General features: G+C 34.0%; 1 protein-coding gene across 1 annotated transcript; it reads right to left on the bottom strand.

Annotated features, from left to right (window-relative positions):
- Positions 1-7,115: 7,115 nt before the first annotated feature.
- LOC118041134 (probable WRKY transcription factor 47) lies at positions 7,116-10,933 on the bottom strand. The gene is made up of 6 exons (XM_035048290.2): positions 10,603-10,933; positions 10,315-10,389; positions 10,063-10,215; positions 8,981-9,316; positions 8,752-8,865; positions 7,116-8,366 (listed from the first exon to the last, which is right to left on the bottom strand). The coding sequence occupies exons 1-6, from the start codon at positions 10,828-10,830 to the stop codon at positions 7,764-7,766; spliced, it is 1,509 nt and encodes a 502-aa protein (XP_034904181.1). The 5' UTR covers positions 10,831-10,933; the 3' UTR covers positions 7,116-7,763.
- Positions 10,934-17,327: the final 6,394 nt, after the last annotated feature.

The following is a 17,327-nucleotide window of genomic DNA, read 5'->3' as shown; positions in this document are numbered from 1 at the left end:
GTTAAAGAAGTTTTAATAATTGTCTTTTCATCGGAAATTAGAAATATCACTTACGTATAAGTTAATAATTCTTAACCGTGATCCGATCAAAATATTAAATTCTTCTTTAATAGATTTGCAATTTTATCCTAAAAAATACATAAAGAAATAAATAAAATAACAAATTCATAAAACAAATACAAACACACACATACACTTTCACTATTTTTTTTTCTTTTTTTTTTCTTTTTTTTTTCTTTTCTTTTACATCCACTATACAAATACAAATACAAAATACAAATTCAAATTAAATAAATAAAAATTACATTAATTAATTTAAAAATTACAAAACAGTCCTTAAAACTCCAGAAATTTGCAGGCAAACCCTTCTGCAAGCCGAAGCAGTGTGCAGGAACAGTGGCGGCGCGTCCTCCCACGCGCCCCCGCCACTGGCGGCGCGTGGGTTCACGCGCCGCCGCAAGAAAAAACACTGCAACAGTGGGGCTGGATCGACTTCTTCCCATCATCCTTTCGTTGCCGGCGGTGTGAAGTAAAGCCACCTGCAAAGTCAAGAACACGCAACCACAGTAGATTTTAGATTTTATTTCCGTTTTCTTTAAATCTGCTTCGGTTTTTTCTTTTCATCAGATCAGCTTCTCCTTTTCTTCTTCTCGGTTTCGGATCTGTTTCTTCTACAGATCGGTCTGTTATGGGTTTCTTCTTCTTCTCCGGTGGCAGATCGGTCGTGGAGGAGGAGCTGTCGGTGGTCGCTGGGTTTCGTCTTCTTCTCCTCTGCTTCGGGTGGCAGATCGGGCGGTTGCTCCGTGGCTGCTGAAGTTGTTGTTCGGTGGCCGGTTGAAGGCAGTGGAGCGGGCGAAAGTGTTGCCCCGGCGCTGCTGTTCGGCCGTCGCTGAGGAAGGAAATCGAAGGGGAAGCAGTCGTGGCTGAGGAGGGTGAGGGGGTGGCGGCCGGTTCTCCTGAGGGAGAAGAAAAGGATGGTGGCCGGCTGAAAGAAGAAGAGCTTGTGTCTGTTTTGGGAGAGGATCAAAGTCAGATCGGGTTGATGCTGTTTTGGTGGAGGTTCAGATGGCTGGAAAAAAAATCAAAAACAGTGGGGAGCGCCGGATTGAAGCTTGAGGCGACGGCTGGTATAAAAAAAAATCAAATGTAAAGGCGGGGGGGGGGTGTTCAGGTGTGTTGCTGGTGAGCGGCTGGAAAAAAAATCAAAGAAAAAGGGGGTGGCCGGTGCTGATTTGTTATGGGTGAGGGGTGAGTGAGCAGCTGCCGAGTGTTGATGGCTGGCGGCTAAGGAAGGAAAATGGTGACGAAGGGGAAAACCCCAACGGGCTCCAAGCCAGGGGAGACGGCGGCTGTAAATTGGGAAAGAAATGGTGGGGGTCCTTGGCTCTCTGGTGCTGGGAGAGCAAAATCCAAGGACCCCCCGGGGAACAAAAATTCAAAACCAGTGGGGGCGCCGCCGGCTGTTTTTTTTTTTTTTGTGAGTAGGGAGAAAAGGTGGGTTTTAGGGTTTTTTTGTGTTTTTTTTTTTGAATGTGTCAAAATTGCCCCCCCTTTGTTTGAGTTAAAGACCAGTATTTATAGGCAAAAATGTTGCTAGGTTTTTCAACTTGGTCCCTCAACTTCTTTCTTTTTGTAAATTTTGATTTTTCTTATTTTTTTGTATTTTTTGAAACGAGCAATATCAACGTCGACTCAAATGCGGAAAATCAATGATTTAAAAATGATGCGTGAAAAGTCGAACACGTTTGAAAATCTTTTAACAATTTAAATTCTTTTTTAGACGACGTTAAAAATGCTAAAATGATGAAAATATATTAAAAAAACATATTTTTTGGATTTTCATTGTTTTTCTCTATTTTTGGATTTTTTGAAAATATATCAAAAACATGGGTCAAAAATTGGGTAGCAACAAAGATAATTAGATCTCAACAATGCCTTTTTGCATGACAAATTGACTAAAACGGTACACTTGGTACAACCATTAGGATTTAAAAATTTACCAAGCCATATCATGTTTGCAGGTTATGTAAAGTCAACTAGGGCCTTAAACAGGCCCCAAAAGCTTGGTATTCAGCTCTTAAACTAGCAATTATAGGTCTTAGCTTTCATAACTCCAAATCAAACTTATATATTTTCATATATATTTAGAATTATGTTACATGCTATTTATTAGTATATGTGAATTATGTTACATGCTTTAATAACACTTGCTTTTGTGTTTAAGATTATTACTCAACTTGGCAATTGATTTTCTTTAAAAGATATGAGGCAACTCTTTTTTTTCTTAGGAATGAAGGTTATTTCAACAAAATCTAGCATTTTTTTTTATCTCAGCATAAGTACATTCAAGATGTCCTACTTAAAACCAATATGATTGGTGAAATAAAATCTCTACGCCATTGTCAACTAACACATCCCTCAAAGTGGTTGATGGTCTTCACCCATAAATAGTACAAATTTTATAAGTTTTATTGGTGCCCTTCAATACATGTCACTCACACATCTTGATATCTTTTTCTTAGTATATAAACTTTCACAATTTATGCACAAGCCTACAATATTGACACATTGGACAACTGCTAAGCAACTTCTTTGTTATTTAAAGCAAACTATCTTTTATGGAATTTATATCAACAAAAAATCCAAATTTGAACTCGTTACATACTCTAATGCAAATTGGCCGAGTAACTATGATGATTGGACATCCACATAAATATATACTAGCTTTATTGGTGTTAATCTTATCTCCTAGCATAACCTCTTTCATGATAAAGGATAAATTAAAATTCCAAGAGATAAGATTGGTGTATCTGATGGCAGCTCAATCTTACAGAGGTGTATAACAAAAGGATCCTCAAATCATGAAAAATCCTCAAATCACGCAACTAAAGACATTGCAAATCCTTAGCCTTAATTCAAGAGTGTAACAACTATTGTATTTTATGTTTTTACTTTGTAATTAATAGCTTTAATTCTAGGATACCTACTTAAAATAGCCTTTGTAAATGTTTATTTATTTTCCATATAAACATTTGCAATTTGTGTGTGCAACATCTTTCAAAACTGAGTGTTAATATAATTAAATTTTCAAAACTCCATTAGAATTGATGTGTTTCGATAACTTAAATCTACTTTACTGACGAGACGGCTAGAGAGATTCATGATAAAAATATAGGACATTATAAGATGTAACATAAAAGTGCTCTCTCATCTAAAATCTCAAAGTAACCCAAAACTCATTTTTTTATCAACTCTTTATGACCACAAAATATAGAGAATGAAAGCATTTATAAATAAATCTTACCCTAAAATGTGACAAGTTTATGTTTTTATATAAATTAAATACAAGAGCATTACTTTTTTAAGAGTAACCCAAAACTCATTTTTATGCTTTTTTACAAGAGCGTATCCATTATCATTCTTCTGTATTTTTGTTACTTTTAGGTCTTGTTAAATTCCATGGGAAACAAACATTAACAAGGGACTTGAGTAACTTTAGTAAGGAACACAATTGTATTTCACCATACTACAAGGAGAATTTGTCTTATACAAAATATTGGCACCTTCCCAAAAGAGACAGAGTTAATTCAGCTAGACTATCTGCTGAAAATAAAATAAAATCAGTTGCACTACGATCGATCATTTACAACCCCAACCCGTAAAATTCTATACACTAAAATTTATTAAAATAAAAATGAATGCATGTCGACCAAGCCAAACTCCTATATTAATTGTCCTGATTGTTGGATGTTTTTATAGTTCATTATTTTTTTTCGCTCTCATTTTTAAACAGAGGGCCTAGAACAAGTCCAATCAGAAAACCATTCATTAGGTTCTAATCTTCATGTGGATATTGGTCTCTGTCAGCTTTGCTTCCAAGGGCTCTACTTTTACCATGCGACATCTTGTTGCTAGATCTCGCGGCTGCAGCTTCTCCAGTGATGATCCTCTTCAATTTTATTCCTCCGCAAGCATTGGCCTTTGTTTTCTACATTTGTATATATAGTTTGTCTTCAGAATGACTATAGGTCTATTTTGATTTTGCTCTCTACCGTGTTGCCCTGTTGCAACTAAGTCAGTTAATAAATTTCCTAGTCTTTTCGTACCATTATGGAGACAATCTTGAATAGAGATTCAACAAAAGGAATATGGGATTCCATGCGTCAAAAGTATCAAGGATCTACTAAGGTGAAACGGGCTCAACTACAAGCATTACGGAGAGAATTTGAGCTTCTTAGAATGAAAGCAAGAGAGAGTGTTGATGACTATTTCTGTAGAACTCTTACCATTGCAAACAAGATGAAATCTCAAGGTGAATGCATGGAACAAACTGTTATCATTGAGAAGATTCTGCGATCCATGACAGCAAAGTTTGATTATATTGTGTGCTCCATCGAAGAATCAAATAATCTTGCTATCATGACCATTGATGAACTTCAAAGTAGCTTGCTTGTGCACGAGCAAAGAATGAAGGGCCACAAAGAGGAAGAGCAAGCTCTAAAATTTACTGGTGGGGAGAGGTTTGAAGCAAGGGAGGATGATAGATTTAGGAGTAAAAACAGAAGCCGTGGAGGATTTAGAGGCAGAGGCAGAGGTTGAGGAAGGCAATCTTTCAACAAAGCTCTCATTGAGTGCTATCGTTGTCATAAACTAGGACATTTTTCTTATGAATGTCTTAGTTGGGAAAAGGCAACAAATTATGTGGAATTAGAAGAAGAAGATGATATGTTGCTCATGTCATACGTGGAACCTAACAATTCCACCAAAGAAGAGGTATGGTTTTTAGACTTCGGTTGTAGCAGTCATATGAGAGGGAACAAATTGTGGTTTACACAGTTAGATGAAGGGTTCAGACACTCAGTTAAGCTAGGCAACAATTATAAAATGGCAGTGATGGGAAAGGGATGTGTGAAGCTTAACATAGTTGGAGTGATGCAAAAGATTGATGGGGTTTACTATATCTCTGAATTAAAAAACAATTTGTTAAGTATGGGTCAACTACAGGAGAAAGGCTTATCTATACTTATTCAAAACAATACGTGCAAATTGTTCCATCCAACTAGAGGTCTCATCATGGATACAACCATGACTTCTAACATAATGTTTGTCATAGCTGCAGTAATGCCTTCAAAGGAACCTGTGGCTTTCTTTCAAACACAACTATGGCACAGCAAGTTTGCTCATCTTAATTTCAAAGGTTTAAGAACATTGCATTCCAAGAAGATGGTTGAAGGGTTGTCATTACTTTCAGCTCCAATGAAAGTGTGTACTGATTGTTTAGCGGGAAAACAACACAGAAGCAGCATTCCACAGAAAAGCTATTGGAGAGCAATATGCAAACTGCAACTTGTGCATTCCGATATTTGTGGACTTGTAACTCCATAATCCAACAGTGGAAAAGGGTACCTTATCACTTTCATCGATGATTTTAGTAGAAAGTGTTGGGTTTATTTCATTTCAGCAAAGACACAAGCTTTTACTATGTTCAAAAAATTCAAAAGCTTAGCAGAAAAGGAGGCTAGTTCTTTAATAGGGTGCTTAAGAACTGACAAAGATGGGGAATTTACTTCTAAAGAATTCAACGAGTACTGTCTTTTGAATGGGATCAAAAGACAACTAACTGCAGCATACACGTCTCAGCAAAATGGTGTTGCTGAGAGGAAGAACCAGACAATCATGAATCTAGTTAGAAGCATGCTGTTAGAAAAACATATTCCTAGAGAGTTCTGGCCAGAGGCAGTGAACTGGTGTGTACATGTACTAAACAGGAGCCCTACTTTGGCAGTCAAAGATCTCACACCTGAAGAAGCATGGAGTTATGTTAAACCTTTAGTGGCTTACTTTCGTGTATTTGGTTGTATTGGTCACGTTCATATTCCAAATGTGAAAAGAACAAAGCTAGATTCAATGAGTTCAAAGTGTGTATTACTGGGAGTAAGTGAAGAAACAAAAGGCTACAGAATGTATAATCCAATCACAAAGAAAATTGTGATTAGCCGTGATGTGATCTTTGAAGAAAACGAAGTTTGGGACTGGACAGAAGGTGACATCAATGTATTGATCAAATGGGGAGATGCTGAGATCGATGTAACTGAAGAATTTGATGCTGAAATTGAAGAGCAGGATCAAGAGCAGTTTGGAGAGCAAGAACAAGAGCAGCATGAAGTAAATAATTCTTCAGTTGGAGTAATTAGTTTGTCTTCATCAAATTCATCTTCAACAAACTCAACTGAAGAAAATGAGCCTAATCAATCTGCTGCTGCTGAACACAATGCAGTTTAAGGGAGGATTTGTTGCAACTAAGTCAGTTAATAAATGTCCTAGTCTTTAGGATTAAGATATAAGATTTGATTTATTCCTTGTTTACTAAACCACGTTTGTAGGAGTGCTAAACATGGGTTGCATATTTTTCTATTTTCTGTTGTAATAGCTGATATATATTAGCTCTGTTTCATTGAATAAAATGCTTTTCCATTCTCTTCATTTGTGTGTTTAAAGGATTCTGACTCCAACATGCCCTGCCAGTGGTGCGATGTTGTTCGTAACTTTCCTTTCCTCAGAAAACGCTATAAATCAATTGTCTTTCAAAAGAAAAATAAGGTTTTCAATTAAGTTCATGATTTGTTTTCTTTTATTTTAATATTTTTCGTGTGTGTCAATGGAAAGTTTCATTTTAGGACATTAATACGTTCAGAGGATAATCTTCTGCCATGTTTTTTTAATTAACCCTCTCCCATTTCTTTAAGTTGCTGCTTATATACTTATCTTAAGATTAGAACCTAATATTTTAGATAATATAAAGACCTAATTCTAACAACTGAGCAGTTTTTAGGAGACTACCTCTCGGCTGGGAGCTGGTCCATACCATACCTATAAGCTTGAACGTGGCGGTCTCTAAAGTGCCTTCCCGAAGACGAAGTACACGGGAGATTAATACAGTAGGATTCTCTTTAAACCTCAATCTTCCATCAATTAATCAGAGGAAAGAGACACCTTGATCAGCTCAAATGAGTGGAACTATGAATTCCTTACCTTATGAAAGAATGGTATATTGGAAAAAGCTATACATGCTAATTATGAACTTAGCCTGCAGAAATTCAAGCATGCAAAATCTCTCCATCATAAGCTGTATTTTAATCTTCATTAATTGAGCTTTGTTTTTGTACATAATCATAAATATATTTTATCCTAATCTTCAAATACATCACATTCACATCATGTACACAAATTCATTCTTACACCCCACTCTAAGCTTTTCAAAGCTCACAACTCCAAGTAACAGCACTCTAAAAATTTATCTCCACCGACAATTAATAGATTAATCAAGGTATAGATTACTTTACACAAATAATATATATATATATATATATATATATATATATATATATATATATATATATATATATCCTATTTTAATTTATCTCCTTTTTCAGCTTGTCTGTATATGTCAAAATTTATCTATAAGCCCAACTTGTAGTAACAATAAAGTACTAATTCATCATAACAACACTCCAAACAAGCTGAATCAGCGATACCTTAAAACCAAAGCTAGAAGCTTCTCAAAATGCACATCCAAGGTTGCTGGAAAACATCATTCTTAGTAATTTGTTGGACAACCCATGACTTCAAGCTTTTTTTAACATCTCACTGTTTCCTCAATCCTCTCAAAAGCCGAGCATAACTCATAAGATTTTGGGAAAAAGTGAAATGACAGGCTAGGGCATGCACCTTACTGAAGGCCATAGCCGCAGACGGTGGTAGCCCTAGTTGGTGGAAAAGGTTGTGCAAGATTGAGGAAGCTGTGGAGATCCAGGTATTCCACTAGGTGCATTAAGGTTGTTAGCTCCATCACTGCTCCTTGGTGTACCCATAAATGTTGAGATAGCTGCTGCTAAGGCTGCTGTGAAATTTGGGTCAGAAGCAATGGCTGCGGTAACTGTCTCAACCATTGAAGCATGCCGCTGCCCTAATTGCACGGATGGAATTGCAGGTAACTTAGGAGAGGCATACATTGGGTGCCCTAGGAGTTGTGGGAAGCCATGTAGAGGAAGGGGGAACGTGGCTGGAGAAGGAGAGGTGCGGTGAAATGGCATTGTAGTGTTTGGGCCTTGTGTCAAGTCCAGGGTTATAGTGGGAAATGGTGCAGAAGCAGATAGGGTAGCCATTGTTGATGCGTAGGGAAAAGAAGGGTAGAAGCTACTACTTGAGGACAGGCCTTCTTTGCTAGTGGTTGAACCTGATAGGAGCATCGCTGCTGCAGCTGAGGTAGTACTTGCCATAGCTGTAGCTGCTGGGGGAAGAGGGTGGTTGTGGTTCCCTTCATATGTCGTAATGAGAATGGTCTTGTCTTCTGCACATCTTTGCACCTGTTAAAATAAAAACATGAAAAATATCAGTAAACCAGCGATCAAACCTAAACGGTTGATCAATATTTAATTGAGGTCAGAATATAGCTAGAGCACCAAAAAAAAAAATTGTATTCTTCACTTTATGGTCTGTTTAATTTAGAAGGAAATGGGAAAATTGAAAAAAAAAATCCATTTAATTAGATGGTCCTCCATTAGTTATTAAGCCCACAAGAAATGTAATTTATCTTATACTAAAAGAAAATACAGCTTACCAAAGCCGACCATCAGTATTTATTGACCAATAAGTGAACACTATGAAGTAACCCGCACCGTCATAACATTAATTAATTATTGAAAGTTGAAAGTCGTTGTATTAATTAATTTGTTGTTGACACTTATTTACCTGCTTCCGGACTGGGCATCCAACAGCCATGGTGCAACGATAGTAGGCACGGGGACAAGGGTTACCTTTGGCCATCTTTTGACCATACTTCCTCCACTGGCATCCATCGCTTATCTACATATTTAAACCCAAAAAATTCACTGATCCGATTAATTCATTTAAATTGTGATTACTTTGCAGCAAAGAAATGTACAATAATTTTTTTTAATAAATGTAAATTAATGCTCACCAAAGGGGCATCCGATCTTGCTCGAACGGACACTCTAGCCTTCCTGAAAGGCACCTCAGGTACTTGCTCATCGGGCTTCTCATGTTCTAGTTTAGGACTTTTAGGGGATCCCCAGCTCTGGGATGTTTGATCAAGGCCATCCTCAACTGAAGCTCGTTTCCCTAACATTTGAGACGTCGTTCCCGCTGTATTTGTTGAAGAGACCAACACTTCTTGCGTCTTGTCGTCGGATACCGAAGGATCATTGACATCTAAAGCGACAGATGGCCGTGGCCGTGGGTCCATTAAATGTTGAGCTGACATTATGGAACCTGGTGTGTCATTTAGCTCCCCTTTCTGCATCAATCATTAAAATGATTCAATGCAATGAAAAAGATATCAAAGAGTTCCGCCAACCATTTACGAAAAAAAAACTGATCCTCATATTTTGCTCATATCCCATTAATTGAAGATAAATATCTCGATATCTAAATTAGCGAGAGATTCAAGTTTTGGACCATCTGGTTGCATCCAATGAATGCCATGCTTCTTAACTAGCGTGGGGGGGAGTTGCCCAAGCGAAAAAAAGAAAAAAAGAAAAGAAAAGGCAGTAGTGTTCTCTTTATATATATATATATATATATATATATATATATATAATCAACTGCAATCACCGCGAGGCTGGTGATCGCAGTATCAAAAAGATCTGGGACAAATCTTTAAAGCGTATCACCCCTGCAAACACATGATCATATGGAAGCAAGTTCGATGATTGGCAAATAGAAATTACCTATTTAAGATGTGTGAAGAAACTTGGAACTGTCTCGTTATCAACCTATCCAGCTAGGTGGTTTTGGAACAGAAATGGGCTAGAACATGTCTATTGAGATATTGAGAAGGTGATACTGGATCAAGTAATCGCACTTGATATATTTCCAATTTATTAAGGGAAGCACGTTACTCATTTTTTATAGATAAAACGGGCCCTTAATTAATTGCAAGCTGATTAATTATTTATCTCACCATTCTAGGAGTTCGTGTGTGTGTGTGTGTTTGTATATATATACACACACGTAACTGATTTAAGCAAATTAATCAATCACCTGCTCCATCCGATTCCCTTGTGTCTGTTTTTGCGTTGCCATGATTAATTGGGCTTGCAGGTCCTTGTAATTCTTGGTAATCTGATCCAACAAGCTTCTCAGCTTCTTATTCTCATCATGCAGTCTCTCTAACTCTCCTTGCAATCCACTCAGCTGCAAAGCCAAATCCGCTTACTTAAGAAATCCAAGATCCTTTGAATTAATGGCATCGGAAACACAAAAGACTCTGAGAGTATTAAAGTGAAAACTCACTTCATTATTATCGGGGTTCTTGATATTTGCTATTATTGAAATCCCGGAGCTTGAAGTTAGCAGATTCAATCCGGTCTGTAACGCATTAAATTGAGTCAATAACAAGTAAACACAAGTATGAAATACCTCCTACACACACATGTTGGTAAATAGTAAATAAAGCATCATGGCCATGGCCATGGCCTTCAAAACCTAGCCTTTGGCAAGTGACATGTTAAAAGCGAGTGAAAAAAGTAGGAGGAAAGAAACAAATCAAGAGCTAGATAAACATAATAAAGAAAACCTTACGTTTATGCTAGAACCAACTAGACTTGATGATCCAATAGTAGTAATCTTCTTCTCTTGATCAGTACCTGGCAATTCGATAGTCCTATCAGTAGAAAAGAAGTCAACTTCTTTGATTATGGGCCTGGTATGATCACTCGAACGGTCATTTGAGTGATCGGAAACACCTGGGTTTTGCCGGAGAAAGTCACCGGAGTGGAAGAACAACAATTCACGGCCTTGTTTATCCATGAGTAAAACGACAGAGAGGGAGAAACAAAGTAGATATTGTGAGCGTAGTAGTTGAATAGGCTTTTCAACGAGAGGTATTTGTATTGTTTTGTTAGAAAATAAATAAATAAATAAATAAAAAGACTAGGAGACTAGAGATGGGACGGATCCAGAATATAATTACAAGTACCTGAGAGAAGACCCAGCCGTTATTTTCGCGGGATTGGTGACGTCTCTGTTGTGTGAGGGTCACGTGGCACCATATGAGAGGGGGAGCATGCTGCAGCCGTGCAGCTTGTAACAGTAACTACTTGGCAGTGTGATGGATAAGTAGGGTAACTAGATTTGCGAAATATCATTATTATTTTCAACTGGAGTGCCTGGATTAAGCATTCTATCTGCTAACGAAGTATTTCATTTTTAAAAATTAGTTTTTTTTAATATTTTTTATAATTTTGAAATGTAGATTTTAAAAACAAAAAATATAAAAAATATATAATATTTTCTTAAGTAAAAAAACACATCAAATTTTTAATTAATTTTATGTAAAAATATGTATTGGAGATGCCATTGATTCACAAAAATAACTGTAAAAACATAATTATTTTGATTAAAAAAAATTAATTGGGATAGTTTAATAAAAAAATCATATTTAAATAAAAAAAATGGTTATATAATTTTTGTTTGGAATTGTGGTAAAGGTTTCAAAATGATTTATTTATAAATATATTAAAATAATATATTTTTTTATTTTTTAAAATTTATTTTTAATACTAGTATATTAAAAAATCTAAAAATATAAGAAAATTTAAATTTTAAAAAAAAATCTAAACTTTAGTTGAAAAATATTTTCACCGAATTCCAAGTTGTTAAGTTGCTGTTAATGATAACGGAATGGGATTTCATTTGACGGAGATTAAGAAAGGTCTCCCACGTGGGGTGGGGACCGCGTCTCTACGGGTCAACGCAGTTGACGGCACGGCTCTATCTAACGGTGGTTAGAATAAAAGGGTGATGGTCCTGCAGAGAGAGAGGGAGAGAGAGAGAAAATACCTAATCCCACTGACTTCTAAAGCCATTTTTTTTTTAAACGGAAACCTCACGTCATTATTTTCATTATTTTGGATCTGTCCATGTCAACCAAAGCTATTGTAGAAAGCTCTCTCTCTCTCTGTATAGAAAAACTGTAGGCCTTTGAGAATCTTTGGGAACATTGTGTTTTTTAAATTTTAATTTTTTTTATATTTTTTTTAGATTGTTTTAATATATTAATTTTAAAAATAATTTTTTAAAAATAAAAAATATCATTTTAATATATTTCTAAATAAAAAATAATTTAAATTTAAATAGTTATCATAATTCTAAATAGATCTTTAATCGACTCAGCAATTTACAGACTTATAGTAAAAATTAATTTGATGTGATTTTTATATTAGAACTTATTATTATTTTTTTATATATTATTTTTTTATTATTATAGAAAAATCAATTTTAGTATGTATCAATTTAACTTTTTTATATAAAAAATAAATTAATATAGATATATATATATATATATATCTTATTTTTAGCATTTTTTTTTTAATGCTGGTCTGGTTGTTTTTGTTTTGTTTGGTTTTTATTAAATTCTAACTTTATTTCTTAATAAGACTTATATATGACCCGGTCACCGGAAGAATTTTAAAACATTACAGCTTTAGTACTGTAATATTGAGCTGTGGATATTCTTGAAATACTAAGTTTTCCGGTTTTTTTATAGATGCTTTAATTAAAAAATTCAAATTTATCTTAAAATGATATAATTAAAATCTTTTGCTATTTAATATTAATGGTCAACTAATATCATGTATTAATTTATGAACGTGAGGATCAAAGACTAATTAATGCAACCAAGACTTTAAGTACTAAAAGGGGCAAGAAAAGTTTACTCTCCATCTCCTATATATACATTGCGCATCAAAATGCAAATAAATATTTTTCAATTAAGAATTTCTAATTTCCTTGTCTACGTGATTTGTTTCAATTCTCGATCTTCATCGATAACTAATTAGTACTAAATTACATGTCCAATATTTATTAACAATGAGTACGACTCTTATTAATATTTAATACAGTGATTTTAATTTATAAATAATTTATATAGTAAGTAATCACTTGTATATACGTAAGCCCATTCAATATTAGTAAGATTTTTATGTGACTTTTATATTTCTATAAAGTTATCAACAATAAAATGTTTTAACCCTTAAATAGTAGCATGACAAAGTACCATACATGCTATATGAATATCAAAGGTGTATGTGTGTATAATTCACCATTGCACACATCCAGAATTTTGCATAATTGGTAGTCGGAAAATTTATTGTCAATAATTTTTATTTTTTCAGTTATTTTATTGAAAATATAATTACCAATAAATTTATAAATAAAAAAAGAGCTCCAAACAAAAAAAATATAATAGTATCATTATGTCTGTAATTTTATTGGTAACTATGATATATCACCAATAAAAAAAGATCGTTTATAATTTCATCAGTGATTAAATTTATATTATCGATGAAATTATTAACCTGTCAATGAATCAAATAATATCAATGGCAATTCCTATAATTTTTTTCAAAATTTCTAGAACTTTCTAAGAGACTTAGTCCGTATGTAATTCTATCTATAATTGTCAATTAAAAAAATCTTGTAATTTTTTTATAACTCTCTAAAACTTTTCGCCAAACCTTTTCTATCAGTATTTTTTTTAATATTTAAAAAAAAGAATAAGATAAATAAAATAAAATAAATAAAAATAAAATAGAAAACTAAATATTTATTACTAATTTAAAAAATCTTTGTTTGGATACAAATTATCTAGACATAAACTAAATGAAAAGAAGGAGGAGAATTTTCGTCGAGACTAGATGGGTGCCGAGGTAAGCTACATCTACTACCGAGGTTTGACAATAACTCCTCATACAACCAACTAAGTTTGGTCATCCTGGACATAAATTGGGTTGTCTCAATGTTAAACCAGGTTGTCTAAACTTCAATTTGTTTTTATACAATCGCTTGGACGACCATAGATTAGGAGCTCAAACCCGATTGTGAGGAGATAATGGTTGATACGCTACAACCATGTTCTCGGTTTTGGTGTTTGAGATACCATAAATCTAATTTTTATAGGGATCATTAGACGATCCAGCTTCTAACCACAAACACGGATCGAGTTCTGGATGGGTCGAAAAATCATTCTCATATCTCTCCTGCAATCGAATGTTATATATATGTTTCCTTAAAAAAATTAGTCATCAAATTTTTAAAAATAATAACTTCAGAAAAAATTTGTTGAAATTACGATGAACTTTTAGCTTGACTATCTATGAGCTATGGTATTTAATTTGCATGTGAGTTTCTATATATATATATATGTTGGTACTATATAACCTAGGAAAATAACAAGAAAATATTTTATTGGTAAATATTATTGTAATTTATTGATGAGTTTTTTTCTGTTTATATTTTTATTTGTGTTTGATAATTTTTTTAATAATAAAAAATAATTAAAAATTTAAATACTAAAAGATAAAGTTGGAGTGGTGAATTAGTCATAAATCCATAGTTGAAATATATGCTTGGATAAAATTACTTTTCTACTTCCCTGACATGGTACTTGATTGAACTTTTTAATACTTAATTTTTGATTCACCAAATATACCCAAAATCAACACTTTGTTTAACTTAATTTTTCTAAACTTAAATCGCTTTACCCAATATTGGTTTTCCTCCTTGTCATAACATCCTAAGACTTGTTCATCAAAAACTGTCGGTACAGTGTCTCAAAGAACTACCATAGTATATATACAAACAATTCGTGCTTCTCACTGTATATATATATATGTACAGACAATTAATAAAATATCTATAAGTTGTTATTAAGAAATTACTGCCATAGTTCGGTACGAAATTCCAAAAAAGATTTTGAATGGCAATATGGGGAGAGGACAGTTGAGGTTGAGTTGTGCCTTTACTTCCAAACGCATATTCAATTCCAGCATGCTAACAACAAGCAATTATGTCCATTAATATCGAACATACTGTCCAGGACGAGATCCCCTACAAAAAGGACATATCCCATTCGATGCTGCCGTGCTACGACCTCTAAAAATCCCAATAAAAAACACAAAAACTCCTTGCAATATTACATTTTATTAACATGTAAATTCCCATTAAAAAAAATCATAATTCTGCAGGAATTCTTGACCGCTGTATTATTCGGGTTTCAAAATTCTTACGACCATCGCTGCATCGTCTTCCTCCTACAGATTCTAAAAGTCTAGCCGTTGATCGAAATCATAATTCTGCAGGAATTCTTGACCGCTGTATTATTCGGGTTTCAAAATTCTTACGACCATCGCTGCATCGTCTTCCTCCTACAGATTCTAAAAGTCTAGCCGTTGATCGATACGGCTGTTAACTTCTGGTCCTCCTCCCACTTTCAAAGGCGCAAAGAAACGCCCGCTAGGTCATCATCAGGTATTCAAAGTTTTTCAGCTCATTCGGTCAGAAATATTCTACCATGATCTGCTGTTCACACATGCTAGGGTTTTCCAATTGGCTTTGGAGCCCTCAATAGTACTTTTCTCTAATTAGAAGCCAAAGTAGTAAAAACAAAATAGTGGTGTATAGTCGACGGAATTGCCTTGCAAGTGCACAAAGGACTAAAGAAGTCAGCCAACAAACCTTTGCGCCTAGACCAAGCCATGGTGACTTGTCAATTTCTTCAAACTCCCTCTTATAATTAATACCATGTGTACACTGAGTATATCTGATGTATAGAGCTACCGTTTAAATATATGGTTCGATTTTTTTGCTCCACATGCAATTGAATAATGTTGAAAATTGAATCTAGTTCCTTTTCTTTTTCGTTCATGGGATAGAGAAAATAAAAAAAATTTGACTACATATAATAATGAGATGATAATAATAATGGTATAGACTAAGCTTTTTTTATTAAATTTAATTGTGGATGTATTTGTAAACTGTATAAATAAGGTAAAGTTCTTGAAGAAGTCCAGACTTATCAAATTTATAATCTAATAAAAATAAAAATAATTTTAAATTTAATAGTTAAATCAAGTTTAAGTCTTACTAGATAATTTTACATATTTTGAATTTTAACTTTTTGTTTTTTGTGAAGTTGATGTTTTACTTGTCGGTGTGTTAATTTTATCAAATTATTATTTGTAGATCTTTTTAAAATATATAAGAGCTTTTTTACCTATTCCCCTAGTATTTAGGATTATAACCTTATTATGTATGGTTTTAGAACCTTAGTTTTCGTCAACGTTATACACTATGTCAAAAACTTGTAGAATAATTGCACTGGTTTCTCTCCTACTCCTAATTTAATAATGCCTTTTTTAAAATTCGAAGCTTTTATTCCGAGGAATATTTATGTGGGATTTTTTGGGGAGTATTTTTTTTTTTTCAGATTAAGTTATCTTGGAATTGTAATGACATTTTTTTTTTCTTTTGAAAGAAGTGAATCATATGCCCTAATATTAACCATTTTAAAGATCAATCAAAGTTTAGCATTTTTCTGGTAAATAAATATGTCCTTTATCTTATCATCTAGAAAACGAATATTCCTAAGAAACTAGAAAAAAGTAAAAAAAAAAAAAATCATGAGTGTGCCGGTTATGATGGGTGAATAGAATGCTTAAACGCTTCTACAAGAGGGACTTATTTGGCCCGGGTGTATGTCAAGACTTTTAAAAAAAAATTCTAACGAAGTCTTTATTTTTATTTTTCGGGTTGTTCATGAGTAATATATAGTAATTACAAATTAAACCAAGAAATTATTAATTTGGAAGAAAAAGGAGCCTCAGGCAATACAGACGTCATACTTAGCTGTGGTTAGGTGATATACATACTGAAATTCCAACTTTGGCAATTAAGAATTAGGTTTTTGTACATCTATGAGTTAATATTGTTGACTGTACTGCACTCTAAAAGGCGAGCAATAATACACGGTCCCTTGTACTCAATATCTAATTTAAACAATTCATTGTACTATTTTTATATTTCATATATATTGCAACGCCAAGATCTCGGTATTTTATATATATATATATATTGGCAGAGAGATATCTCAATAAGTTTTTCGTTTGATATAGAAAGACGTCTCAGTGATTACAACAGCTGTGCTAAAAAAATGGTCGGTGGAAATTAAATCTCTGATTCATCGATGTATCGGCATCATAATATGAACTAATTGTTTTGTCAATGGCATTTTTCACAAGTTGCTTGAAATGTTCAAAGATCTTCGGGTCACGGGTGCCCAATAAAATATTAAATGAACTGAAACAGCAGGGAAATTTCAGCCCTATTCAAGCAATGAAAATCGCTCGTCCATGGAAAATTTCAAAAGAAGAGCTTGGTTTATATATGCTAATTCTTGCAATTTCATGATTTTCCTCGCTTCCTTAGTTGTCAGTCATTGGCAGAGTGACTATGACACCATCTTTCTT

Source organism: Populus alba, chromosome 14 (assembly GCF_005239225.2).
Source record: "Populus alba chromosome 14, ASM523922v2, whole genome shotgun sequence".
Classification (NCBI taxonomy): Eukaryota; Viridiplantae; Streptophyta; class Magnoliopsida; order Malpighiales; family Salicaceae; genus Populus; species Populus alba.
The sequence above is the reverse complement of the archived record's forward strand: the minus strand, read 5'-3'. Positions and strand labels throughout refer to the sequence as shown.

Bases quoted from the DNA above. Each gene is read 5' to 3' on its own strand.
- LOC118041134 (XM_035048290.2), bottom strand. From the start codon at position 10,830: ATGGATAAACAAGGCCGTGAATTGTTGTTCTTCCACTCCGGTGACTTT. The intron at 10,390-10,602 runs GTAAGGTTTTCT...AATGCGTTACAG, and splicing joins TAGTTGGTTCTAGCATAAAC to ACCGGATTGAATCTGCTAAC. The intron at 10,216-10,314 runs GTGAGTTTTCAC...TTGGCTTTGCAG, and splicing joins AGAACCCCGATAATAATGAA to CTGAGTGGATTGCAAGGAGA.